We start from the raw sequence: 27,087 nt of genomic DNA on the forward strand, positions 1-27,087 counted from the left end.
TCTAGAATAAGGACACGGGTCAGAAGCATTTCTCCTTTAAATCACAACAATGATGCATCAGCCCTGATCCAGTAGATCAAGAACAGATTCCTGCTTGTGAAAGATCTTTTCATCTTTAAATTAAACGACTGATTAACACTTTAAAAACCTGATGCAAATATGAGGCACTCAATAAGACATTGCAAACATATTATCTGACCTTGAGTTGATAAGATTCTAATACAAACGAAACACGTCTCCTGTCCATTCATGCAGCCTGTGCACAAAAGATAAGCAAAATGAAGCACGACCACAAACACATACAATCATACATCCACCAGAACAGCTGCATCAGTGGATTCAGATGTAAAGTCGGCCTACAAAGAGATGCGTCAGTCACCTCAGGATGTGATACTGTGCTGCCTGCTGTGGCCCAAGCACAGCGCTGAAAGATTAGCTCCTCATTCATCTCTCAGTCGGGCCTCAGGCGGAGGCAGACAAACCCAGTCTAAACAGAGTCAGTGGTCTACCTCCTCTCTCCATCTGCCAGACAGTTGTGCTCATTAATTGTCAACTGACTGTTGCTATACAGAGACAAGGAAATGTAAAAAAAAAAAATGCATAATTGTGTAAAAAACTGGTAGAAATAAAATCAGATTACATCTGACATGCACTAAAAGGCATCTGATGAAACCTGACCTGGGGGACTGCCACACAAATGCAACTGCTAGCTTAACTCAGAAAAAAAGGAAAAAAATCCTTGAGTTGAGCAGATTAAATAAGAGAGCAGATTATGTCTATGGAGTTGGCGCCGAGGGTCCCACCACTGGAGGATTTTTACTGGCAGCGATGGAGGGGCGGAGGGGCGGCTGCAGCTGCTGCTGCTGGTGGTGACAATGATGGTAGCAGTGCTGGTGAAATACAAAGGGATCATCTTTACACAGTGCAAATCTCTACACAGGCCAGGAAAGTCGGGAGGTTTAACCGCAGAAGAAGTGTATGAACTGTAGAGAGAGAGAGGAGGAAAGGGAAATCAGAGAGGTGTGGGTGTGGGAAACAATGAAAGGGTAAGAAAAGCAACAAATAATAAACTGTACACACATAAAAAAGAAAAAAGGAGATTAGACAGGAGAGGAAGGAGCGACGCAGAGCAGGAAACAGAAAGAGAGCCAGCTGGTTCAGATCCAGGTACTGGGTGCTTTAACAGTGGCTCTCTAAGCATCAGCAGGAGGTCCATCACTACACTCTGTCTGCACTCCTCCTCCTCCTCCTCTTCCTCTGTGCTCCTCCTTCTCCATCCACTGCTGCGTCATTTTCATCATGGCGCAGCCCTGTTGCCAAGCTGGCCCCACTGTTGTTGGACACACTCATTAACATGTGCAGCTATACTCCGCACACACAGTGCAATGGACATTTTTGCATTTTATTTTCACAGAAAATGGTGTTGATGTGATTTTGCTGGGTTCAGAAAACAACCACGTTCCCTTACGTGTTAAAGAGAATATAATTTGTAGATAGGGGCAAACCTGACTGTTTCATTTATGCTGTGACACATTTTATCCTTATCAAAACACTGCAGCTGCTGCTCCTCGCAGCTCCTTGGATGTTGCACTTGGCCCTATTGTGATTTAGACAATACTAATATTCAGCCCTACTCTCTAGTAGACAGGTGTGCCCTACTTCGCACCCAAAGCATGCTGGGACAAGCTCAACGACCAAAACATTTCTATGAATGCTTAGTTTTGGTAATGGTTTGATTGAAACATGAACATCATTACAAAATAGAATAATTCAATTTAAACCACTGTCTTCTTATATAGACTGACTTGAAAGTTGATTGAACAGCTTCTGTGTAGTAAACTTTATTTATTTATTTATCAACACTAAAACTGCTCTTGATACGTGCCGTAAACATCACATAAAGGACTAATTCCGCCATTAATCCCAGACTTTAACCACATGCTGCCGAACACACGTTATGTTTTTCAAATACCACAAAATTAATATAGTGACAATGTTTTGAAAGTGACTGATGATGCTTTCAACAGATATTCAAACAAACAAAGTCAGCAGTAAGATGGATATGACCAAACAGAATGATTCATGTGACTCAGCTAGAGCAGTAAATCCAGAGAAGCATCTGATTTTGGAAGAGTCAACCTTTATATCGTCACAATCAGGGTCACAGTTCAAAAGTATTTTATCAAATTTGAATCCAGTTTGGAATCCGCTGAAGCTTTGGGACAAACCTGACACCAACAAACGACACATAAAGGTTGTTTTCAACAACATGCACCAATTTTTCAGTCCTTGACCGTCAGGAAACAACCTAAACCTCATGACTGAGTAAATACACCAGACAACACACTGAACCGCTGGGGTTCTGACGGCGGACGACCCCAAAATCCTGTGAGAACGCCAACTTTTACGTGTTCTCGTACCAAAACAAACATGGAGGGCAAACTGCTGTTCGACGCGGTGACATCTGTGGCGGAACGGCCAAAAAAAGATGTGATGCCGGTCGCAAATATCAAACATGTTTACAAAAATCAGCATGAGAACGACCGGCAGCAGCTGGATCTGACTTTAAATTACAGTCTTTACACAATCACACACGCTATGATCACATCTGCTGACTGTCAACACTGACTGAGCCAGACTGGAACAGGAATCAGAATCAGCTCATTAGTCTTAATATGTGTGTTTATCAAACCCAAATCCTTCAGAATCTCATCTCAACATTCAAGAGCAAGGTCTGACAGACAGAAATATCAGCTATGTGGATAAATGATGGCGTGGGTGTGTGTGTACAGCGCTCTTTGATTTGATAGCAGATCAGTTACACAACAAGTTTAACGATGAGTGTTTAATAACTTAGGACCAGATCTAAGCTAGCAATCTAGAAACCAGCCATCAGAACACAACACCAACAACAACAAAAGTCACAGATGACCCAGTTTTATTCTGCAAATAATATCAATATTACATTATATAAACATGTGTTTCATTCATAGCACACTACATACACACACATAAACCTCCTGACTTTACACTTTAACCATAAATCCTCATGCAACCTCCCCCAGCCGACATATCTCTGTCTCTCTCTCACACACACACGTATGCATGCACACACACACACCTTGCGTTTTGTAAATCAGCCAAATAGCGGGGGCAGAACACGCAAGCTCTGCGTCATCTTGAAGGCTTCCCTTCATCTTTGCAGCAGAGCGCTGCGTGTTGCAGCTTTTCCCCTGAGCCCTGCACAAATCTCCGCTCTCCCAGGGTTCATAAAGTTAACATGGTTTAGGATTAACATTTAACGTGGGGCCATGCGAAGGCTTCAAAGTCCCCCTTCAAGCTGAAATGACCGGTTCAGTCGGGAAACGGACCTTGAGGTTTACCTGGTGCACAAGCGTGCTCGGTGCACACGGGCTCACGCTGTAAACACATGCAGATGACATGTGAAATGTCACTTACAAAGATTTCCACTAACTTCATGTGTGTTTGTTTGTGTACGCACACTCAGCTGTCGGAGTTTAATTAATCCAAATCCAGAGCTTTGGGCAAAGGTTGCAGAGGCTCCGACAGGGGTTCGCTGCTGTCATTCAAAGCGACTTCAGACACACACATACTCTCTATTCCCACCTCCACGACGTGCTGACGCAGTAAATGAAAGAGAAATGCTATTGATCAGGTAATCCTCCAAGAGAGAGTTGAACAAACACAGACACACACTGAACTTAAAGAGCCAAACTAGAGTCTCTGCAGGTTTGCTCTGTTATCTGGGTAACTTTACTCAGAGACGACTCAAATCTGGCAGAGTGTGAACTGTGAGATGGAGAGTGTGAACTGTGCACACGTGTTGCTGCTCTTTCTTAATCGCGGCTGCTCAGTAATTGCAGCGCATCGAGCTGCTGCCAGCGTCTCCCTCTATTTGAGTCTGCTCAGGTCGACCGCATGTTGGATCAATCCAATATTTTTGAGATTGGGTCCATTTGAGCCAGCTCTCACAGTGTATTTCCAACAGAGTGATACATCTTCCTTTTAGTAGACTGCATCATGTCAGTTTCATATCTATAATTTAAGCCTATAAACTTCAGATTTCTTAACCAGGACCTCCAGTAAGCTATTTGGATCAAGCAGCTCGCAATAAAAAATAAAGACTTAATCAACATTTAAGTCAATAAAAGTATTGGCTTGAACTTACTGAAATCCAATATATGAAGGACTTGTGTATATTTGTGCACACAAAAGGAAAAAAACAGAAGACAAGAGAGTGAGCAAGAGGGCGAGGAAAGCTAATGACAAAGTTTTCAGCGTTCAGTATTTTGATATTAATATAGGACTATGGCCATATTACTTATGCTGGTCTCAGGTATCCGACTGCCATTTAGCAGTGCTGAGACAAAAGCCTACTGAGGTAAGCGTTTAAAATGTCGCCAGAGGGAAATGGGTCTCTTGCCTTAATAGGCCACATTATTTGCTGCACAATATCCTGTTGAGACATCATATTCCCCTGCAGGGAAACAGAAGCAGCCTTTTACGAGTACAACTTCAAAGTGATGTCATTCAGCTGCACCCCGGAGCATTTAGCTGCCCGAGCGTCTGAGCCTACATGTAAATCATCCGTCTGGTCTTTGATGATGTCAGCTGGTCAGTCCTTCCTCCAGCCACAGACAAACAGAAGGCCACGACTTTACTGTCCATCCTCATTTGTATGCCACTGTTTCCCCCCCGAAAGCTGCACTGTGCCTCCGTGATTCAGTAACAAAAGCCCGAAGTAAGAACACCCAATGAAACTGTGGTCTGTTTAAGTTGAAGAAAGACAACGCTTTGGTCTGTGTTCAAGCCACTCTGTCTGCAGTACCACACTGCTTATATAATACATGAAAGGTGAAGTCATTGTTGTGATACGCAAGGCAAAAACTGTGTCTCAAACTTTTTGGTCTCACAGACCACACCAGCAGCTATTTCTGTTGAAGGAAACGAGAAGAAAGGGCTTCACCCTCCTGTATAAAAACCAAACTGTAAACTGTAATGAGCAGTAGCGGAAAAAGACTTTCAAAAGCCACTCAATGGCTCCCCAAAGACAGCCCCAGTCCTCTGCCCCGAATGTGAGAAACACGAGCTCGGACACATTTCACAAACACTTATATCTGAGCTGAGTGAAACCCCAGGAGAGGCCCGGCTCAGTGCAGGAGAGGCACGGGTGGCCGCGCCGGGGTCCTGAGGCATCTGCGTATCCGGAATTAAGACAGAAGCTGAACGCAAGCTGAAGCACAATGAATATAAGTGACGAGCTGGGGGTCAGAAATGCTAAGACTAAAGACTAGATTAGCCTGTTTTGAGCCGTTTATCAAACTGGACAGACAGCACATAATAAACCGCAGCTGATAAATTGTCCCTAATGGGAGAAGTAAGATAACAGTGAAAACGCTGTCTCCCAAATGACCTCTTGTAGACAGCGTAACAGAATCACATTGGCGGTTGGTTCGACAAAATCTACATCAGAAATGATCCTGTAAATGCCTCGTCTGTGGTCTGCTCCAGCCACACGGACCAGACATGGCCAGCAACAGCATTGCAGGTGGCACCAGGTTGTCTGAGCGATCACTTCAAGGCTCGTCACCCGGAAACCGGTCCTGCCAGCCCTCATTCAGTCAGTAAACCGGCTCTGCTCCCGGGCTCGGCTCTGCACAGGCAGAATTAGGGATGAAAATGATGGAAGGGAGAGGTGACGTGATGGATGGTTACTGACAAACAGCCTAACTGGTCTCCTGGAGGCAGGACAGGTGTGACAAAATGGGGATGAGAAGGGGAGTGACATAAGAATCACATCCCCGTTTGTTTACGGTGGTTTTGTGGCAGCATTGTGAGTTGAATGCAGCACTAAATCTGTCCAAAAAAAAAATCCAATTGTCTCACAGGAGGGTGCTTTGAATGCAAGTCTCCATCAGACATCTTTTTTTTTTCTTGAGGTCTTTTCTTGCTCTGAGTCTTGACCAATTAAAATTCTCTAAATGCCCAAATCATGTTGTGTTTATATCAAAGCATGAATGAGAGTTCAAGGAAGCTTTAATTCTGCCATTATTGAGGGATAAACTTAAAGCATGAGCCAAGGAGAAGACGGTGAGCATTATTAACATTGTCACTGTTCTGGAATCATAAGATTATTCTGTTAAACCACTGCAGCCAGTCAACGCTGTTGGCATGGCGAGTGAAGCTTATTTTAGAGGTGAGCTTTGTGCGGCTAAGTGCATAAAATGTAATGAAATGAATGAACATGTGATTCAGGAGTGTACTGAATGTGATCACACAAGTGCTCATGGGATACTGCCAAAGCCTGACTCTTTAGGTGGGCGTGGTCTCTGCGAGGCACAGTACAGGATGAACCACCAATTATGGAGCAGGCAGGGAACACTTGACATGTCGAGCAGGATTGTGCATACAGCACGAGCAGAAACGCCCAGAAACACACTCAGACATCGATCAGACTAAATTTAACCTTGTCTGCAGATTATCTACAAAACTTCTGATAAAAAAACATGCCCGTCCTCACTCGCTCCTGCTTCCTTAATGGCACCCCACCTCTGCATGTAGCTGATCTTTAGGTGTACGTGGACTTGCTTTGAGTTGATTTAGCAGCTGAAGCCACAGCTGGGATGTGGCTGCAGACGTGACACACCCCGAGATGGACGGGACGAACAGACGGAGATCGCTCCGGAAAATGACAACTGCATCAAGAGGTGTCTGTCCATCTACAGCACACGTGACTCTTTTCATTTGAAATTGCATGCGGATGAATCATTAATTGCTCTATTTAGAAACAGTCAGAATAGCCCGGCAACAGCAACCAGCGTTGTTCATGCTTTCTGCTCCTTTAAGAAGACACTGCTGATCACATCACACCCAAACACAAGCGAGCTCACTTTCAGCGTCTCATCGCAGTCATTTGTATGTATTTGGGGGCCTTTAGAGAAGAGACGGTGAAGCGGCATTTCAGAGGTGTTTTGTAGGACCACAATATTGTCATTTCTGTATGATATTAACCTGGCTACTCAAGGAATTCTTCCTGAGACGTAGAAATACCTGTACGATTTGATTCCAGGCTGAACAAATCCACTGGGGTATGTATTAATATAAATAAAAGAATGCTACCAAATCTTAGACAAGTAGGGTTTTCTAGTTGTAAGTTGCTGAGGGGGGACAGCCTTCTGTGTAGGGTGAATTTGCTGGGCAGCAGGATACTGTGGGTTACAAAGTCTGCCACACAGAGAATAAAATCCTATATTATTATTTTATATTCTAGATTGCATTATAGCAGCTTTGTTGGAACAGGTACTGTGGCAGATAACTCACATGAGACTAGCCAAACAAAAGGTGTTTACAGTGTGCTCCAAGTTAAGATATGCAAACATACTGTAATACTTAAGTAACCACTGGAACCTGTTGAACCTCATGAAGACTACAGCCTGAAACTTCCTGCGTGAATGCAAAACGTCCACCACTCACTCCTGCTCGAGACAAAGGGACAAATGTAGAGTTTTTCTCTTTCAGTAATATGGTATTAATACTTTTTTTATCTACCTTATATCATGGACCCAAATCAAACTGCATTGCTAGCTTGCCATGCTGTTTAACTCCTTCCAGGCAGGGATAATATACCTCCGCTGAGAGAGTTTTCACCTACACCTGACTTGTCAGCTCACCAGTATGGCAGTACGACAATCTATTTGTTATCTAAACACAAAAGCGTCACGCAGCAAAGAAAAGACGCTGACTGACTGAACGGTACACTGAAGTTTAGGTCAGGAGGGTGTAAAACGCCATAAAGCTCTTTCTTTAAACAGTTGCTTGGTATTAGAGGCATCTGCCCAAAGCTCCATTTATGGTGAATGAGTCCATCACCCTCTCTCTCTCTCTCTCTCTCTCTTTCTCTCAAACTAAATAGTTTCCACATTAGTTGCCAAGTGATCAGTTAGGCCTGTGCTGAGGATACGGCCTCTGTCGGGCTAGCAGCGCGAGCAGTGCCACTGAAAAAGCAGAGGTGTGTTTTTCTATCAGCACTATCAGACCTTAAAAAGAGGAAACGGCATCACCTGCTTTTGACAGGTTGACAGACTGACTCAGCAAAGCTTTACAGCAGCCAGAAAACACATCAGAAACACAAAGGGAACACTGCCATGTTCTCTAATCTTGCATCTTTTATGTAGCGTTTACAACAGGACAGATTATTTGGTGCATGTTTTGAGAGAAGTTTAAATTCTGAGGAGTGAAGAATTATACAATACAGAACAAAACAAGGGCAAATTTGAATTTTGGCACAATGGAGGGAGGTTTGTCCGTTACAAAAACTATTGACTCGTCTTTGTGAAACCCCATATCTGGCAGCTCAGGCCTTCCAACACCATCAGCTGTATCCAGGCCAGATGCAATTAAGCCTCTCTCGCTGCGTGCAGAAAAGCACACGTTTCAAACTCTCTCTGGCCTCGCATGTGCCAGTCTTCTCGGAGTAAAAACACAGCAATGAAACGCACATGGTAATTTGCAGCACACAAAAACTATCATCCCGGTACAACACAGGATCACGCACTGAGACTGCAGAGAGACCAGGAGAAGAAAAACAACTAAAAGCTTCCCCCCCGTCCTCGCTGACACACAGTATGTAGGGCATTAGGGGCAGGCTTGGCTTTGTTCAGGCAGATATCTGACATTTTCAGGCCCACATCGAGCAAAAGCAGCATATCCCAACATGAAATCAGAGCTTTAGTAAACAATGTGTTCTACAGTCGTGGCAGAGAAAGCAACCTGTGGTTGGGCAGTGAAAGAACTGCTGATGTTGTCACAATTCAGGGTCAGATAAAACTGTGCCCTAGATTGAACTCCAAAATAAAGCACAATCAATCACAGAAGAAGAATGTAAGCCAGCTCTATGGTGCAGGGAAACAATAATGTTATGAGCTGCTGCCTGCCTGAGAACATTTCACTTTACTGCACAGCAAACGGTAAGAAAAACTGGAAATTCCACTTAAACAAACTGGAAAAAGGCCATTATATGACTGTACAATGACGTGGAAGTGCAGTCTACAGGCAGAAAACAAAGTTCTCAGATTCATGTACACTGCAGCAGAGCTTTTTTTCCAGTTGCTGTATTTGACTCAAAAGCCGGTAGCATCTATTATATGTGTATGGAAATGATCAGCCCTGCTTGAAAACAGATGATATCTAAATGATATCCTTTTAAATCAAGAGATACCCATAAAGTTGACCTGAATCGTTCGTCTCAAACATGAGCACAACTCACGGTTGAATGAGCGAGAACAGACGTTCCCTAATAAACTGAAGGCAAAACAACTCTTCATGCATGCTGAAACAACACACCACCTCTTCCACTGATGAGGGAAGAGTCAGTCCGCAATTGGCAGAAAATTGCCGTGGATAGAAAATGAGCTGTTAATTGAGGATAAAGAGCGCACACACCTGAGTGCAGTAATGTCATTCTGCCTGAACCAGAATGCAAATGTGGAACCATGCAGCTTATTTTGGTTATTGTGAAGGCTTAAACCAGTGCGGGCGCAGGTGTGGAAACGTGACCACAGCTCGATACTGTCCCATGATGCCTTTTGTTTAACGCTTCATCAGTGGAGTTTACCTTGAAGTTGCTGGAGTTGACCCAGGAGCTGGCGATACCATCGACCATCTTGTCCAGCGCTGTCTGATCCTGCTCCAGGTCGTGGGACTTCTCTTTGTCCAAAATGTAATCAATGATCTCTTGCCCCACCTGCAGCCGTCGGCCCACGTCCTTCTGCAGGACCTGGGCCAGGCAGTTCTCCATGCTGGGCTCCATCATCCTGGCCTCTGATAACTAAGCGCTCTGACTTCCTCAGTCTGCCTGGCTGAATGACTGACTGACTGGCTACTAGCGATCCTCCGCTGCTCAGAGCAGCGGGAATGACAGCTAAACAAAAGGAGCCCCAGTTAATGAGAGTGTGGCTGGGTGACCCGGAAAAGGGAGAGGGAAAAAAAAGAGGCAAGTGTACACAGTCTGCTTGTATTTTTATCCCAGAGGACAGGCCTTGCCTTTGTGTGAACGCTAGCTCGCTAGCAAGCTAGTGGCCGTGCCCTAGGGATGGATGGAGCAGGGCTTGGGGAATGGCAGCAATGCAGCATGTGTGTGTCTGGACAGCAGCTGGGGAAAGTTTACTACTCCCTCCCACTTGGGTTTTTTCCCCCCTCTTCTTCCCTTAGAGGAGTCTGAGCCAAACCGCTATAGCAGGGGTAGAAGAGGTGGTTTTGGCGAGCAGAGCACAAGGCAGCAAATGGAGAGGGATGAAGAGGGCTAGCTTAAAGCTCCATGTCTTGTCCCGGGATCTGCCCTGGAGAGCCCTAGAGGAGCAGAAAGGACAACAGAACAGTCAATTCATTATCAAATCTCTGCATCTAAATTAGAAAGATCACTATTGATTCCTCCTGGTACAGTTCAGGTTTCTGAGCTTATAGTGATTGTCTAATAATTAAGCTAACCCAGTGTCATACAGATCATAATGCTACAGCACACAATGATATTTTAGACAACAGTCAGACCACATCTGATAAATAGTTTCATTACTGATTCATCTGCCAATTATTTTTGCAGAAAATTGCTGAAAATAGTGAAAAAGGGCCATTATTTTTACCCTGTGCCCATGCTTAATCAAATCACATCTTTACATCGCTTGTTTTGTCCATTAAACATTTGAAAACCTAAATATATTCAGTTTATTGTCACATAAAACAAAGAAAAGCAGCAAGTCCTCATATTTGGGAAGCTGAAACCAGAAAATGTTTGGCATTATTTCTAGAAAAATGGCTTAAATTATATGTAAATTGATCTCCAAAATACATTGTTTTCCTATAAATCGACTTATTGTTTGAGCCCTACACAAAGGTGTTTGTTCCTTTGTTGTTTTAACTTAACGATGCCCCTGTGCACAAAGCCATCTATGTTGACGTACTGGTTCAGAGCCCTGACGTCAACCCCGTCTAACACCTTTGGGATGAACTGGAACACCAACTGCGATCCAGACCTTATCGCTCAAAATCAGTGGCCGACCCCACCAAAGCTCTTGTAGCTGAATGAGAGCAAAACGCTGAAGCCAAGTTCCAAAATCTTATAGAAAGTCTTATCAGAAGAGCTGAGGCTGTCAGCAGCAGATTAATGTTTTCAGTTTTGGAATCAGATCTAATGTCTGGGTGTGTGAATACTTTTGCCAACAGTGTAAAAAAAGTCCCCAGTACTTCAGGGTACTTCCCATTACAATGATGAATAAGCTAATGCTGCTGAGCAACACGAGCAGCCAGTGATGAGAACGATTAACCCATTGAAGGAAAATTAACATTCAAAAACAAGATGACAAGACAGCTCAATCAAGACTGAATGAATTCCCCCACCCAAACACAAAGCCCCCCATGTGTGACAGCTTCAGATGCTCAGCCTGACTGCTGCCGGGGAAACGCAGAGGCTGAGGGCTGAGCCTCTGTAGCAGCTTCAGATGAATACGACGCAAGGACGTCGCTGCAGCGTTTGTTTGCTCCTGTTCCGAACTGCTCGATCAAATGCTGACTTCCCTTTACATAACTCCTGGCTTTTTTGTGTGACAAGATTATCTACCAGAAAGGAATGCTTAACCAGCCCGTATCAGATGTGGGCCTTTGTTCTGGGACGTGAAGATCAAGCCTGCAAGCTCTGAAGCAGAAAGATATGGGCCAGATTCACCGGACTATGACCTTCTTGGTGCTATCATGTTTGAATTACTTTCTCTGTGATAGTGCAATCATGATAAAAATGTCCCTTTGTACCAGTTGACTACGGTAATAATTGTGAAATGTATCTAGTTGTTTGTTTATTTAGCAGGACAACACACATAAACAGCAAGCAGAAGCAATGCATCAATCTGAAAGCACCAGTCCTCTGCTAGGCGTTGAAATTCTGGTTAAAACGGCCAAACAAATAAGTGGGTAAAACAGACACAGAATGAAAACAATAAAAAGTCTGTCTGTGTGTGTGTGTGTGTGTGTGTGTCGTACAGGACTGTGTATGCACTGACATTTAAGTGTGAGCATGTTTGTGTTGTGTAAGTAAATGCTGAAGAAGCCACACAGGTGTGAGTGTAATATATTTTGGTAATGATGCAATATTATTATTATTATCTATTATTATTATTATTATCATGAGGCTCTTAAAACTTGAATTTAACACATGAAAATTGTTAAATACATGTCAATAACATTTCAATTTGTTGCTGCATTGTTGTTCGATTATAGCACCTGAAAGCACCATTGCTCGGTTTTCACCAGACCTGTTCTCACCTTTGACAAGCTTTACATCCCTGTCACACAGATTTGCTTGGTGTCTGTTTACACACACACACACACACACACACACACACACACACACACCTCAGCTAGCTGGGCTCCAGCTAGCTCACAGCCTGACCATCACTGCTAGCAAAGCCCAACGAAGGAGCGCCTTGACAGCTTCTAGTCAGCGCTACCGTGAAACGAAACGTCGGCCCTCCCCTGAATTTCACCCCCCCTGGCCGTCAAAGCCTCATTTCCTTTGTTTCTCTCTGTAAGCAGCCGGCTAGCCTCTCCTCTGTCCCAGACACAGTAGGTGTGTAGGGAATAAAAGCTAAAGCTAGCCCCTAGCGAAGCCCTTCCTTTCAATGAAACGTCAGTTCACAGCCAGGCGGCACAAAGAGGAGAAAATGTGACAAGGAGGCGAGGAGGTGCTCCTACATCACCCAGGTTTCCACTCACCATATCCTGCTGAGACGCCGCACCTGGGTCGGACATACAGCTCGTATTTCTCGCTGTAAATGTTCAGTCTACGGCCTCAAATCTCTTCTGTCTTTCTCTTTCTCTCACTCTCTCCACCCGGAATTCTGCCTGCAGGACAAGAATGGGATCGCCGAGCGCATGCGCAGTCAATCCTGGGATGATGTTGGCACTTGGAAAACTGTCGCATGGCAATGCAAAAAAAAAAACTGTCGGTGTGTAGCGTTGAGGTGTAAACTCGACGTCTAGCGACACCTACTGGACACATGCGTGACTGCACAACGGTTACATTTTAACTCACTGTTGAACACAGAAAGATGCGAATGAGGATTAAATTGTTGTGTGGCTTAAAAAGGATATAATACATCAGCACACATAAAACAAAAATTGGCGAAGCAAAAATATACCTAGAATAAATGTATTAAAAGATAAAATACATATATATAAATGAACATCAAATCAAACATCATCAAACAAAGGTATCAGAGGGAAATATCTAAAATAAAACTGTATTCATGCCCTGCTGAGAAAGTTAATTAATCCAAAGTTTTTCAGGATATAAGCAGCGACCTCAGTTCCATGAGAAAAGGTGAAAATTAAGGGAGTGATGTACAAAATTTCTGTTTGTGAATGAAGAATTTTACACACATAATTATGAAGTTAATCACAGGTTTGTGGGCGCCATCATCTGGATTATCATAGTAACGCACTTCAGGGACACCTTTCTGAAAAAAGGGAGGATGTGCTATACCCCAAAAACCACTGTTGAGGTTTACTGCACATCAAGTACAAGTTCAGCCTAGTTTGCATCTGACAGCCTAGTTTGCATTTGCATCTACCACAGGTAGGCTGGCGACCTGCCCAGGGTGTCCCCTGCCTTCGCCCGAGAGATGGCTGGGATAGGCTCCAGCTCCCCAGTGACCCTGCAAAGGATTAAGCGGGTATAGATAATGGATGGATGGAGTATTTTATCTATTCAGTCTCTACTTTAGAAAAGGGCCCAATGGTCAAATACTGTTTATGTAAATAAATGACCCACTTTACAGCCTCTAGTGATAACATTTTTATAACGTATTGATGTGAAGCATTGATGTATAGCAGTATAAGGGTCAAAGCTACATACATGCCATTTGGTTGTTGAAACATGAAGAATCTCATTGTAGAATTTCATATTGTGTCAGTGATAAACCTTTTTCACAGCAGATGTTTTTTCCTTGTGATGGTAAGAACAGCACAGGTGTTACTCATAATGCTAGCGATGCCTCTGTTCTTATCAAGCAGTCCAGTAAGCCAGCAGACACAATAACAGGATACTGAACCTGAAGCAGCTAAGAGGAATTCAGCCCTCATTTCTTCAATTTACACCTGTGTCACATGTTCAAACATCTTCCTTAAAAAGCAAACATTTCTGGCAGTGTGTAGATGCTTGTATTAAAAGGACAAGGGCACATTCTCATATCATTTATTTTCATAGGTCATACTTTACATGGTACAAATTCCACCACACCTCCAGACAAGTGTGGTTACAAACAAAGAAAAAAATTAAATGTTGGTCTGTTTACTATCAACATTAGAGCCTTTATTGCAAAGGAAACCACCTGCTCCAAGACTGAAACGCACATTTGCCATCTGTCAAAGACGTCCAAGCACAACTGTAGCCCATAAATCAGGCTAATTGTGATGATGCTGCAAGCTCCTTCCAGGATACTTGCTAATGTACAATTCAACTAACGTACCCACAATTATGGTGGCGTGTGACATAAGAGCTTCTTTGTGAATGTGGTTCCTACAAACTGGCAGACACACTGTGATTTCTGAACACAGTTCAAAGCTGCCCTCTGACTCTCGAAGCAAACACAATGTACTCTGACAGACAGAGTACCAAGTCCACAATAACACAGTGAAGATTTTCACTCCGCCTCTGCGCCTTCACCAGAGGGTTCCTCGCTCTCTGAGTCCTCATCCTCATCCTCATCATCGCCATCTTCCTCCTCCTCTGAGGAGCACTCTTCATCTTTCTCTGCAGCTGGCATCTTAATGACAATTTCATCATCTGCATCGTCATCGACGACCATGGACTTCCTCCTCTCCAGGAGCGAGGGGGTGCAGACTGGTGTGGTGTCCTGAGGTGGAAGAGAGGAGCACGTTAGAGGAGGTTGACTTGTTTGCTTGAAGCTTTGCAGCTTCTATTTTCCCTCAACTTGATAGAGAATGTTGGCACATGGGTTTTATCACGGAGCCACCGACAGACGCACGCAATAAGCTTAATGCACCACAGTACTGTCGGCACAGTTATCTGACCCCAGATCACTGACACACCTGGAGTCATTTTCAGTCTGTGCCAAAGCTAAAAGTGCAACCAAAGAAGCTGAGACGCCGCGCAAAACATAAATAAAAACCGAATGTGATCATTTTATTCATTCTGTTTGTGTTTTACAAAGCATCTCAGCTCGTTTGGAATCAGGGTTGTTATATCAGTCGTGTTGGCCTTACATCACTGCATGTAGACGCATTCATGGAATCTGACTTTTTCTTCAGGGGCATCTGGGCTGCCTGGAAAAACAAGGAGAGCAGAGAAGATTAACACAATGCCAACAAAACAAAGTGTGAACACGAGATGTTGTATACCTACAAAACTCCACGTTTTCAATGGAGGAGAATGTCAATTATCACAATTCACTGGACATTTTGGTTTTGAGGACACTTTATATCCTTAACCTTAAGCTCTGAAGATCTTGGCTGATATTAAATTAGTACAAATTTAAGGCGGACTGTTTTCATTCAAGGGATAAACACACAACTGTTAGCATCCATTTAAAGTCACTGTTCCAATTTCAAACCATAGAGGGCGTCATGTGCTGTGAAGTCTCTTGAGGCACATTTGAGATATTGCTTTATCATGACTTGAAATGACTTGACTTACAAATCCAGGGAAGTCATAGTCGATGCCGTTGGCGGCGAGTCTCTTGCGGAGCTTTGCTTCTTTCCTCACGAGTTTGTCTTTCATCTTGGTGATCTGCTCTTCTGTGCGATTCTTGTTGTAGCGTGCCACGGCAGGATTTGAGGGCTTTTTAAATTCCCTTCGGGAGCCAACAAACAGCTTCTCATGCACCTTCTCCGGTGGAATCACATGACCTGGGAAACAGCAAGAGGGAACATCAGGCTGATGATTTTGAAGCTCCTTTAAACTCAGTAAACGGATATAAATTGCTGTTGAACAAAATGTGAAAAACAGGCATAAGATAATATCTTTACTGTAATCTTTTCTGTCAACAGATCTTAAATATTCAGTTAATAATAATTCTGTAAACAACATACATCACATTTTAGTATCAACACTGACTGAATTATGATTCAGCCGTGTGTGTGTGTCAGGTGACATTATCCTCCTGTCTGGGAAACCAGGAATCGTGATGATAATTCACATTTTTCCATGAACAATACTCACATTTGATGAGTCTCTCTCCCATGAGGTAATTATTCATGGTCTCTGCAACAATTTTGGCTACTTCATCACAATCAAACTCTACAAATGCATAGCCTTTGCTTCCACCTGTCTGTAAATAAAAGAGACAAGGATACAAAAAAAAAGACGAGTCACACATCGATTGTTTCGTATCCCACATCTGCATTTGATTAGTCGGACTTCCATCTTAAACTCCTCGATGTTTTTTGCTGTAGGTTAATTATTTTAGTTTCCTGGTGCTTTTGTTGGAACATGGGTTTTATCGCTCTGCCAACAGGTGAGCAGGTGATAAGCTTAACGCACCAGAATACTATAGGCTCAGTTATCTGACCCCAGATCACTGTTTAATCTGAGACCATTTTCAGTCTGAGCCAAACTTCGGAGAGAAAACTTCATGTTAAATCACTCAAAATCCTCTCATAAATTCTTTTCAAACAAAAGACTTTTGTGAGGAAACATTTTTCTCATGTTTGTATATTCAGTCATCATCTGTGCTACCTTTTTACTCCTGGACAGCCGCAGCCTCAGGACTTTCCCAAACTGTTCAAAGTAAGATTTGAGCTGAGGTTCAAACAGGCCGGTTGGCAGGTGGCCGACATAAATCACTCCAGGTGTCAAACGGTTCCCCTGTGAACACAATCAACAAGAGGACAGACTGACATAAATTATACATTTGTGTATTGTGTAACGCAAAGCAAGAATAGGTGATGCATTTGTTTTATGATTGCACCTTTCAACAAATATAAACAGATATAATTCTAAATTTAAGTTTCACATATACACATAAATTTCATATAAAGGCAGTTTGACATGTCACAGGAGGAGAAACACAACTAATAAAAACGAAGGGCTCAGTTCCATTAAGCTGCTACAGGTGCTGTTTTTGTGCATGCTGGTTCACTAAGAACCTTTAACCATTGACTGCACAAACAGCATACAGTTAATATTTGCGTTTCTTACTATAATTCATTTAAATAGCTCTTTAAAAGCCCTTTAATACATCCTGTAACGATAAAGAGGAAACTGTGGAGCCACCATTTAAATAACAGCGTTTGACAACAGTAACAGATGAGCAGCTCGACGCTAACTGCTAATTAAAGTCACAGAATCCGGACGGGTTACAGAATAAAATCCAACACCTGGTACCTTCGGTCAAAAGATAATGTTAATGAAGCAACAGCGGCCTCGTGTAAAGTGAGTGCAGGTTTCCTTCAGGGCCACACTCTCCTCTCGACCCACCTTGCTGGATTTGTTCTTCTTCGCCTCCTGCACCTTCTTCTTGAACTCAGACTCTTGTTTGGGGTTCAAAGCCAGCAGTTCTTTAGCCGGCTTAGGAGCCGTTTCCGCTTTACTTTCAGTCATTTCGATTAATTAAAGAGGCGACACATTAACTGTAAAATGAAAACAACCCCGTCGATCAACTGTCTGCGAACCACGTTGGTCTCTTCATCCGGCTGCCCATGTGGTCACAACCAAAGAAGTGCGGAGGGAAGGGTTGCTGTGATCTACAAAGCGCTCTGCACAGCGCCACCTACAGGCCGGGAGGGTTAACTCTAACAGCGGCAGTCAGTAATTACAGCAGCGATGGAAGAAGCACTACTATCTTTTCCTGAATTAAAAGTAGCAACATAATAATGTTGAAATACTTTGTTACAAGTGCAGGTTTGCTACATTCAAAATTCTACTGAAGTAAAAATACATAAGTATTCAAAATAGACTTGAAGTACGAATACACAAATCATGCTTATTGCCCAGGCTGTAATTCATAACATGTATATAGCCTTTGAATGTCATTTCTTTAATTCCCTATTTTATTTCATTTATTTGATTGAAATAGTTCTTTAAATAGCGTTATTTTATTTTGTTCTTGTTATTCTATATGACTCAGTATAACAAGAAAATCTACAAAATAAAACAAATAATAGGCTAAATAAAAGAATACACAAACACAAGGTAAAAAACAAGGGGTCAATTAATTAGTCCTACTGTCATCTGAAAAAGCACAAAAGAAGAGAAGGAGGAGCAGAAGAGGGGGTGGAGAGAATGAAAGCAAGAGGGTGGAGTGTTTACCAGGAAAATAACGAGGTGAGACAGACATTAGATACAGACCTGCAGTGCACACAGCAACATCAGTGCCCCTGAATTCATGACATGGCAACAAAAATCATCTACTTCACAGTGAATGGGAGACCGGAGCAGGCTGAGTTCCCAGTGGATTGTCCTGCACAGGATCTCAAAGGTAGGGGCTGAAAACATGAAATCCTCTGTGTGCACACACGTCCACGAGTGCAAGAGTTTAAGAATGAATGTTTGCATCTTTAACACGATTTTTTAGTTATTTGCCACAACTGTTCTGTGACTGAAATAAGGTAAATATAATCAGGTAAATATAATGTAAATATCTGATTTGTTATCATTGCATTGACAGAGGACAGTTCAATGACAGACAAATATTCTAACAGCTTCTTTGTGAAAGGCCTGGATGAAATTCACAGATCAGTCACCACAGAAGAAGATGGAAGAACTGTATAAGTGTTGTGGAGGTTGTCCGAGCTTCAGACAGCGATACAGCTGCCACTGACAGCTCCTCACTCGTCACATAAGCTTCACATGTTCTTCATGAATGCTTTGTCTCAAGTGGTGAGGAAGGCAAAAGAAAGCACCTTGGTGAAGATCTCATATATGACACTACGGCAGTCTGACATAAAAACAGTACCACTAATAAGGCACACTTTATAAAAGGTTCATAAGTAGCAATTAAATGTTTTTATTAATGTTGAAACAATTTAGGGGTTGCAAAGTTCCCTTTGCCCTATGTTCAGCATCTCTATTTCGTCATAATGCTGTTGTGAATGCTGGTAATCAATTAATAATTACCATAAAATTTAATAATAAGCATTTACCTTCTGGAATAAACTTTCCATTCGCTAGCTTTTTTCAGGGCTTTCAACCGCACCCCATGGTCTTCCTCATGGGTTGCTATAAAAACTGTAAAATGAACGATGAGCCGTTCTTTCCAGATCTATTCCGCTCTGCGGCCGAGGCGGGACCCCATGACATCCTGAAGCTGTACAACCCCAAAGGCAACATCATCAACATCTCCCCGAGTCTAGAACCCAACAGCCCAAAATCCTGCTACAAGCTGGAGGTGGTGGCCGCTGACTGCAACAGTGAGCCGTTAGGTATCTTTAACTTAGCAACATGGCAGTCACAGTGCTTTGATTTCTTTAAAATACGCTGACGATCTCTCTTTTTTCTTATAATTTCAGGTGTGGAGCTTGCTGGTGCACTAGGATTTGACCTGTCATCCATGGAGAAAAGGTAGGTGAGGTGGGACGTAAGAGAAACAGGCTGTTCTTAATGACATCTTCAGGCAAAATATGATTTATATGGCGTATTTGTATGACATATAGATGAATGTCTAATGACCCAACACCTCACTGATGGTGTGTGATCTCAGACTGCAGAAACTGGAGAAGAAAATCTTGATGGAGGCCGGTGAGACTCCTGCAGTTGTGTATGAGATGAAGAAACAGGTCGATTCATTCCGGGAGAAACTCGAGGTACGAACAAACTACTCACAGGCTTTAAAGCTGCTTGTGAAATTTGGGGGAAAGAACATGAAACATATCAATGTTAGAATAGAATGGTATAATCATCTGCATAGAAAGTAAACATTAGACTTTCTAACCTGAGCCAACGGTCAGAAAAAGGTGTTTGTTTCATATAAAGTGGGATGATACGACCACAAAAAACTACTTGAGTTTTAGGGTACTTGATTTACTTTGCATTTTAAAGCTGTGCATGTGAATATTTTTGGAGAAATGATGATGTGCGTTTTCAGTGAATAAAGCTCCAAGAACACACTGTAGCAAACAGACAAGATTAGCATCTAGCTGGTGAACATAGCAGCTGACGTTCCAGATATTTACCACAGGAGTTCATCGAGAATAAAACAGACAGAACAGACTGTGAACTAATGCTAATGTTGCTCCAAGTCTATCGGGTGTTGGCTTATTGAGAAGGCTCATTCTGGGGATTTGATGTGAAGAACGGTGCGTTTCTCTAACCCCCAGCCTCAGTTGACTGGATTTCTCTTCTTTCTCTCTCAGAGCGTGGAGCATCTGAGCTGGCTGGGACTGTTTAAAGACCTGTCAGAGGGAACACACAAGCCCTCCCCATTCTACCACAAGAGAACCCTGCATAAAACTAGGAAGGAGTGTGAGCATGTACGGGAAAAGTTTCTTCAAATGAGGCACGTTCACATGCAAAACTCACTGACAGGAAGGAAAAACACTGCCCTCCTTATATTATGTGTTTTAGTAATCAGTAATGCTTGTGTTGTTTGCAGCTCCCTGGAGGTATCAGACGAAGTGAGGCAGTACTTAAAGACCCCAACCTTTGATAACTGGTAAGTATCAACCGGGCCGATGTTTTCATGTCTCCTGCAGCATCAGTGTTCATCACCATGCTGTGCGGGGTGTCTTTGCACCCGTGTGATCACGAATGGACACACAGCGCACCTGTTTCCTCAGTGCACGCACGAGACGGTCAGCTCATGGCAGTCGTGTCCAATAAGCACCTCTGATGCCGTTCTGAAGTGGACGGCAGGCGTCACCCTTTTTCTTCTCATAGACGCACTCATTTCAATATAAATAGGCCTGCAGAGGGCTCACAAATCAAAAGAAGGTCTTCATAAAAGGCTTAATCAATGCACCATGTTTGAAGTGGGCTTCACTGGGAGGAAGTGCTTGCTTGGTTATCATTCCATTTGTTCAAAAGCTTTTAAAGCAAATACTGAAAGACACATCTTTGAAAAGTATCTCACAAATAAACCGTTTGTTCTTCTTATTATTTAAAGGCTCAGTAAGGCACGAGCCGGCTTTACTGCAAATTTGTGCATTTGAGGAGTGGCTCGCATGTCCTTTTGTGAGTCAAGAAGTTTAAAAGAAAATTGTTTGTCGGCTTGTATGTGTTGTGCACGTTGTGTGTGCCTGTGCAGGCAGTGGGAGGACGCAGAGATCATGGTGCTTCTGCAGGTCATGTACACAGATTTAGATTTCATAGCGACCTTCAACATCGAGCCTGAAGTACTACAGCAGTTCCTGTTTGAAGTCTACCGAAGATACAACAACATCCCCTTCCACAACTTCAAACACTGCTTCTGTGTTACCCAGATGGTGAGTGTGTGTGTGAGTGTGTGTGTGTGTGTGTGAGTGTGTGTGTGTGTGTGTGTGAGAGAGAGAGAGAGAGATGTTTCATCAGGGCAAATCATGGAGAGCCCAACTGCGTCTGTAATCATGAAATTGTACAATTATGCCATCACCTTGATGGTTAATTGGTGAAGGACATCTGGTCCTCAGGGTTGAAAGGTGACTCAAATCACTGGGCAGCTCAGCTCTTCAGTTATCTCAACACATCCACGAAGGACGACACGTGATGCTTTGAATTCCTGCCTTTAACATCTTATAAAGACTAGCTGATGCATAAAGGATTCACTCTTTAAACCTGAATGTGTTTGCTTATGTTATTAGTGAAAAAAAAAAACCCTGATAAACCAGGTATAGTCTACCTGCTCAGCACCAAACAGCAGTCAGACAACATTAGCAATTAGCTGGAGAACAATTAAAGCATTTAGCAGCTAAAGTGCCAGATATTTCCCCCAGGAGTTGGTGGAGACCAAAACAAAGCTAAAAAGAGAGTGAATTTTTGATTTTGATTCGGCAGATCGTTTGCTAACATGTTAGCCGTAACAACTGTAAAAGGTGATACTATGCAAAGGTTTACAGCCAAGTGGTCAAAAAAATCAATTAATGCAGCTTTAATTTTGTCATCAGAGAAGATGGCAGCCATCTTTTCCCCACATTGTGTACAAGGGAATGTCTTTCTTTCTTTTCTTTGTCTGTGAGCAGATGTATGGTTTGATCTGGCTGACTGACCTCAGGAGTAAGATGGACAGCGTTGACCTGCTGATCATGCTCACCTCTGCAGTCTGCCACGACCTCGACCACACGGGATACAACAACGCCTATCAGGTAAATGGAATTCCCTCTTTGTGCTTCTGCAGACAGCGTGTCCACTGAGCCCCAACACAAGGTGGGAATCTGGTGATAATAAACTGCAATTTTGGCGGGTGGTATGGACGGGGAACATTTACACTTTCATTGTATGAATGGGCAGTGTTGAATTAGATGAAAAGAAACATACTCGGTGCTCTCTGGGAGTTTGGGGATTTTTTTGTAATGCAATTTGTTGTTACTTTACATCAGCATATATTCTGGTGCTCAAAATATTTGCTTCAACATCAGGTCTGTTTAATGTTAATCAGGAAGTCTCACCATCTTTCAGATAAATGCTCGGACTGAACTCGCTCTCCGCTACAATGACATCTCTCCGCTGGAGAACCACCACTGCGCCGTATCTTTTGAGATACTGGAGAAGGTAAGGTGACGACACATTGTTTGTTTAAATCTGTCATGTGCCATGAAACATACACCTTGCTTTAGGGGGTTGAACTAAACCTGGACAGGAACAGCAGCAATAACATGGAGCCTGTCTACGATGCAATCAGCGACAGTGAACCGGTTGATTTTCTGTTTTGTAGACAGAGAGCAACATCTTCAGAAATCTGCCCATGGATCAATACAAACGGATACGAGAAGGGATCATCAAGTGAGATCATCTTTCTGATTCTCTGATTCTCTCATGACAGCACAGCACTATGATTTTCATTTGACATCATTGCAGATGCATTCTGGCCACCGACATGACAAGACACAGCGAGATCCTCAACAAGTTCAAGTCCATCCTGCCGGCTTTTGACTTCACCAACAAGGACCACAGAGATGTGGTGAGAGGAGAGCCCACATTTAAAGGCCCTGAACACCCACACCAGCCTGATTAGACCGCTGCCAGCTGGGTGGATCAATCCTGGAATAATAGGATCTCACCAAACTTATTTAATCTAATTAGGCAAAATAAGTATGATATATCTGTAATATATCGAAAGACTGTTCGAACAGCTCAGAGCATAAAAAATGCTGTATTTTGACGAGTCTTTTCTGTGAAATGTCAACCTTTGTAAAGCTGATGTGACTCAAAAACTAAACAGACCTGAGAGGCCACCGTGGTTCATATGTTTCAAGCAAATGCAAGCATGTCAGGGAAACAGACCAGTGCAAGACCACGTAGTCCTTTAAAAACAAGCAGAATAATCAAAATCAAAGCAACAACTGTCAGGCAACCGATGTGAAGACGTTTGAACAGGTGTAACATGTTCTCTCCTTCAGCTCCTGCAGCACCTGAGCAGCAGAGTTCTGAACCAGCTGCTACTGGTTCATGACTTTTATGACGTTATGGGTGGTAAAAAGCTTCGATATGAAAGCGTTCAATGGCCGCACTTTTCAGTGGCTTTAAGGGTTTTGATGACATTATATGATGTGAGATGTTTTGTTAACATGTTGTCGTCCTGCTGTGTGTGCAGCTGATGATGATTCTGATCAAAGTGAGCGACATATCCAACGAGGCGCGGCCCATGGAGGTGGCGGAGCCCTGGCTGGACTGCCTTCTGCAGGAGTTCTACAACCAGGTGACTCAGTCCTGTTGTATATGAAGACTTTTAATACTGTGGCAACACCTGAATATTAGCTTCAGAACTGAAGAAGCTTGTTTCCACTTTTCCCCACCTGATCTGACTTTCTTGTAATTTCAATTATAAATTAAATGTGCTGTTCTGCGAATTCAAACCCGAGTGTGAAGTTTTCTGATGAGGAGCCATTCATTCCAGCTGTGTGGTCTGCCTGCCCTCAGAGTGATGTCGAGAAGTTAGAGGGTCTTCCAGTCACCCCCTTCATGGACCGGGACAAAGTAACCAAGCCTTCATCTCAAACAGGCTTCATCAGATTTGTGCTTTTGCCCCTCTTCATCGAGCTGGCCAACCTCTTCCCCTGCTTAGAGGTAATTTATTCTGAAAGATTCACAAATATCCAATAAATGAACTGACTAAATAGAATGCTGTGTGGTTTTGATGAGTTACTCTGGGAAATGTAGGAATCAGTTTGCAAAAATGTCTGGACTCAGTGTAAAACATAAAAAAAAATGAATAATTTGAAAACAAACTGTGTTTACTGACCACAGTTTCCTGAAGTGTTCCTGTATTAATCTCCTTTATCCAATCATTTGTTGAGAAAGTTGTGAACTTCGCTCCATCCTCGCTGTGAACCACTGAGCCTTTCAATCATGATACTATCACCTGTTACCAATCAACCTGTTTACCTGTGGAATGTTCCAAACAGGTGTTTTTGGAGCGTTCCACATCTTTTCCAGTCTTTAGTTGCTCCTGTCCCAACTTGTTTGAAACGTGTTGCTGCATCAGATTCAGAATAAGCTGATATTTACAAAAATTAAAAGAAGCTGATGGAAGAAATATTAAATCTACTGTTTTTGTACTGTGGTTAGTTAAGTATATTCTAACAAGGATTAACAAGTTAACACATTCTGTTTTGTTTATGAGGTGTAGTGAAGGTTTGCTCGCTTGTCGTGGAGATTTATTCACTCTTCATGCATTCTGCAGCAACACATTATCAACCCCGTACGAAAGGCTCTGGATTACTACACAGAGATGGAGAAAGCACTCGAGAGGGAGAAACAGAGCCGGGCTCAGAGCGAGAACGCAGCCAAGAGTAAAGAGAGCACAGCTGACAGCCACACAGATGCTGGACCTGAAGCCTCCAAACCAGACGCACAGTGAGCTGTGGAGGACGGCACAGCGCCTATCGCACCTAATCTGAAGACTGTATGACTTTATATTGATTTAAACACATTTGAACCATCTAAATCTGTATTTTCGCTTGTTTATTTCTGACGCTATAAAGCACAAATACTGTATTCTGTCTTGAGCAGTTTTTGTTGTAGTATTGATGCAGTATTAAATGTAATGTGTTGAGATGGAACTTTTACTTTATGATTCTACTGGAGTGTTCAAGTCAAATTCTCAACAGTAACACATTTTGAAACAGATTAGAACGTACCTGATGTCTATTTAATGAAAGAAACGATGTAGAAAACAAAGAGGTATTGCATTATTACTGTGTTCCCGAGGTATTCCAGACAAAATTGTGTTTCTTATGAATTCTCCAGTGTTGCTGCTTACTGTATAATGTAGTTGGTTTGGTTGTATTGCATCACGTGTGCAGGTAATAAAACACGCACCAGGAGTTTCAAGCATTCAAGGTGAAGTAGCGCCTGAGGTAACAGCTGCTGTACTGGGTGTTGTTGGTATAATACTGTATTAAGAGATGTCTCAGGGGGAAGTAGAAAATAGTGTGCTTCTATGTGATACAGTTTGCCATGTGTTAATGTCAGTATCACCCTCATGTGAAATGAGGGATAAAACTGTCTCTCTGCTCACCTGAACCCTGAGGTGTCAGCCCGGGCAGACCCAGAATCAGCACCCTGGACAGCTCTGGTAGCACTCTGACACACAGTCCAGGTAGATACTGAGTCACCTGAGCCAAAAAGAGGAAAACAAGGTGGTTAATGTAATAGGCTGATCTTAGATTTACTCCATTAAACTCCAAGTTTAAAGTAGCATGAAAAGAAAAGAATCAATTTTAAGTCCACTTATTCAGGAAACACAAACTTTGAAGATATAAACACATGTTTTTTTCAGAAATGAATAATTAAAAAGTGGAAAACTTACCATGTTTTAGGCAGCGAGACATAATGTTTGATTATGATATAAATGTTATTTTAAATAGCAAAACTGTGATTATTTGTATATTGTCACCGTAGAACACCTCCCACTGAACTGAATGAGGAGAAAAGGAGTTTTGTTGCTTCTTGGGTTTGAAAATCTGTTTAAATCTAATGTAATTGAATGTCAGCAGGAGTATAACAGACTGTAGGTGTCACTATACTTCCTCTGATCGTGGGTAGATGTGACTGTGTTGTAAAAGTTAAGTCAGAGTGAATGACAACAACACAGCAGAAACACTGTGACACTTAAATTTCTCATCAGTACTATGGTGGTTGTGTATGGTCAAACCCATAACCTGATTTCTTGCATTATCACAAATAATGGAATGAATATGAGCAGAATTCAGCATATCAAGAGTAAATTTCACTTGCCGAACCAAAGACAAAATTTCAATGAATCAAATTTTGAAATAGCATAATGTCTCCATAATATCTGGACAGGAGCTGTAGCTTCCAAGTCTATATGGTTTAAGACTTAAGATCCAGTATTATCTCTCTCATTGCCTTCTTGAAATTTGCCAGGCAACACTGAGCTGTGGGAGAGAAAGCTGTGTGGAACCAGCAGGGTCAGATATCAGTTTGAAGCTCTTCATGATCTGCCTTTAAGGCCTTTGTTAAGTTTAGAAATCTTAACAAGTTATTTGATACCATAAACGGCTGCAGTATGAGCCGTCCATCACACAGCGAGTGCATCATCAGTCTGCCTCTACAGCAGCACCTGGCTGAGATTCCTCAGAGCCAAATAAAGATTTGTACTATTTTTAGGTTTCGGCCTTTATCATCACCAGAGGAGGAGACCCATCTGACTTAAAGAGAGGGAGCTGCTGATGCAACAGCTGCAGAGCGGCACTGTGTTTGGCTGGCTTCAGTTTTGGCTGAGGTATTTTAGTTCATAGAAGCAGCTTGCAAAACACCACTGTATTTAAAAGCAGTGCATACATTTCATTTGGAAAGAAGCGCTTATTAAGTGTACATCAAAATACATAAAGACTTTTGCATTATAACAGACTTCAGGCTCCCTTTCAGTGGAGGAAATGGCATCCAGCACCACGTGGGCTGCCTTACAT

At 42.7% G+C, this 27,087-nt stretch overlaps 3 protein-coding genes and 2 non-coding genes across 15 annotated transcripts in view; 1 reads left to right on the forward strand and 4 right to left on the reverse strand.

The window, feature by feature from the left end:
• The window catches only part of clasp1a (cytoplasmic linker associated protein 1a), a 78,867-nt gene extending 65,956 nt beyond the window's left edge, over positions 1–12,911 (reverse strand). For all 11 annotated transcript variants that reach the window (XM_041950756.1, XM_041950751.1, XM_041950753.1 and 8 more), the window contains exons 1-2: positions 12,781–12,911; positions 9,635–10,368 (exon numbers count right to left, since the gene is read on the reverse strand). In XM_041950756.1, coding sequence (XP_041806690.1) covers positions 9,635–9,832 — 198 coding nt within the window. In that variant the 5' untranslated portion in view covers positions 9,833–10,368; positions 12,781–12,911. The remainder of the gene's footprint in view (positions 1–9,634; positions 10,369–12,780) is intronic.
• A 1,333-nt stretch (positions 12,912–14,244) lies between these two features.
• nifk (nucleolar protein interacting with the FHA domain of MKI67) lies at positions 14,245–17,713 on the reverse strand. The gene is made up of 6 exons (XM_041951225.1): positions 17,504–17,713; positions 16,763–16,891; positions 16,247–16,355; positions 15,722–15,933; positions 15,292–15,351; positions 14,245–14,921 (listed from the first exon to the last, which is right to left on the reverse strand). Exons 1-6 carry the CDS (start codon positions 17,624–17,626, stop codon positions 14,709–14,711), a joined length of 846 nt encoding a protein of 281 aa, XP_041807159.1. The 5' UTR covers positions 17,627–17,713; the 3' UTR covers positions 14,245–14,708.
• On the reverse strand, positions 15,008–15,138 carry LOC121616707. The gene has a single exon (XR_006007329.1). It is a non-coding gene; the product is annotated as a small nucleolar RNA ACA64 (small nucleolar RNA).
• Positions 16,505–16,634, reverse strand: LOC121616706. The gene has a single exon (XR_006007328.1). It is a non-coding gene; the product is annotated as a small nucleolar RNA ACA64 (small nucleolar RNA).
• A 702-nt stretch (positions 17,714–18,415) lies between the features above and the next one.
• On the forward strand, positions 18,416–25,013 carry LOC121616384 (high affinity cGMP-specific 3',5'-cyclic phosphodiesterase 9A). Its single transcript, XM_041951127.1, has 14 exons — positions 18,416–18,503; positions 19,285–19,434; positions 19,534–19,585; positions 19,725–19,827; positions 20,377–20,519; positions 20,616–20,675; positions 21,267–21,444; positions 22,177–22,299; positions 22,613–22,705; positions 22,869–22,936; positions 23,012–23,114; positions 23,748–23,852; positions 24,074–24,220; positions 24,837–25,013. Exons 1-14 carry the CDS (start codon positions 18,416–18,418, stop codon positions 25,011–25,013), a joined length of 1,590 nt encoding a protein of 529 aa, XP_041807061.1.
• Positions 25,014–27,087: the final 2,074 nt, after the last annotated feature.

The sequence above is a fragment of the Chelmon rostratus genome, chromosome 13, assembly GCF_017976325.1.
Source record: "Chelmon rostratus isolate fCheRos1 chromosome 13, fCheRos1.pri, whole genome shotgun sequence".
NCBI classification, from domain to species: Eukaryota; Metazoa; Chordata; class Actinopteri; order Chaetodontiformes; family Chaetodontidae; genus Chelmon; species Chelmon rostratus.

What these genes read in the sequence shown, in the direction of transcription:
- nifk (XM_041951225.1), bottom strand. Translation starts at nt 17,626, where the DNA reads ATGACTGAAAGTAAAGCGGAAACGGCTCCTAAGCCGGCTAAAGAACTG. An exon ending in GGGAGAGAGACTCATCAAAT is followed by an intron (nt 15,934 to 16,246) that starts GTGAGTATTGTT and finishes GCTGTTTCCCAG; the next exon opens with GTCATGTGATTCCACCGGAG. An exon ending in ATGCGTCTACATGCAGTGAT is followed by an intron (nt 14,922 to 15,291) that starts GTAAGGCCAACA and finishes CTTCCACCTCAG; the next exon opens with GACACCACACCAGTCTGCAC.
- LOC121616384 (XM_041951127.1), top strand. Translation starts at nt 18,416, where the DNA reads ATGGCAACAAAAATCATCTACTTCACAGTGAATGGGAGACCGGAGCAG. An exon ending in CATTCCGGGAGAAACTCGAG is followed by an intron (nt 19,828 to 20,376) that starts GTACGAACAAAC and finishes TTTCTCTCTCAG; the next exon opens with AGCGTGGAGCATCTGAGCTG. An exon ending in ACCCCAACCTTTGATAACTG is followed by an intron (nt 20,676 to 21,266) that starts GTAAGTATCAAC and finishes GTGCCTGTGCAG; the next exon opens with GCAGTGGGAGGACGCAGAGA.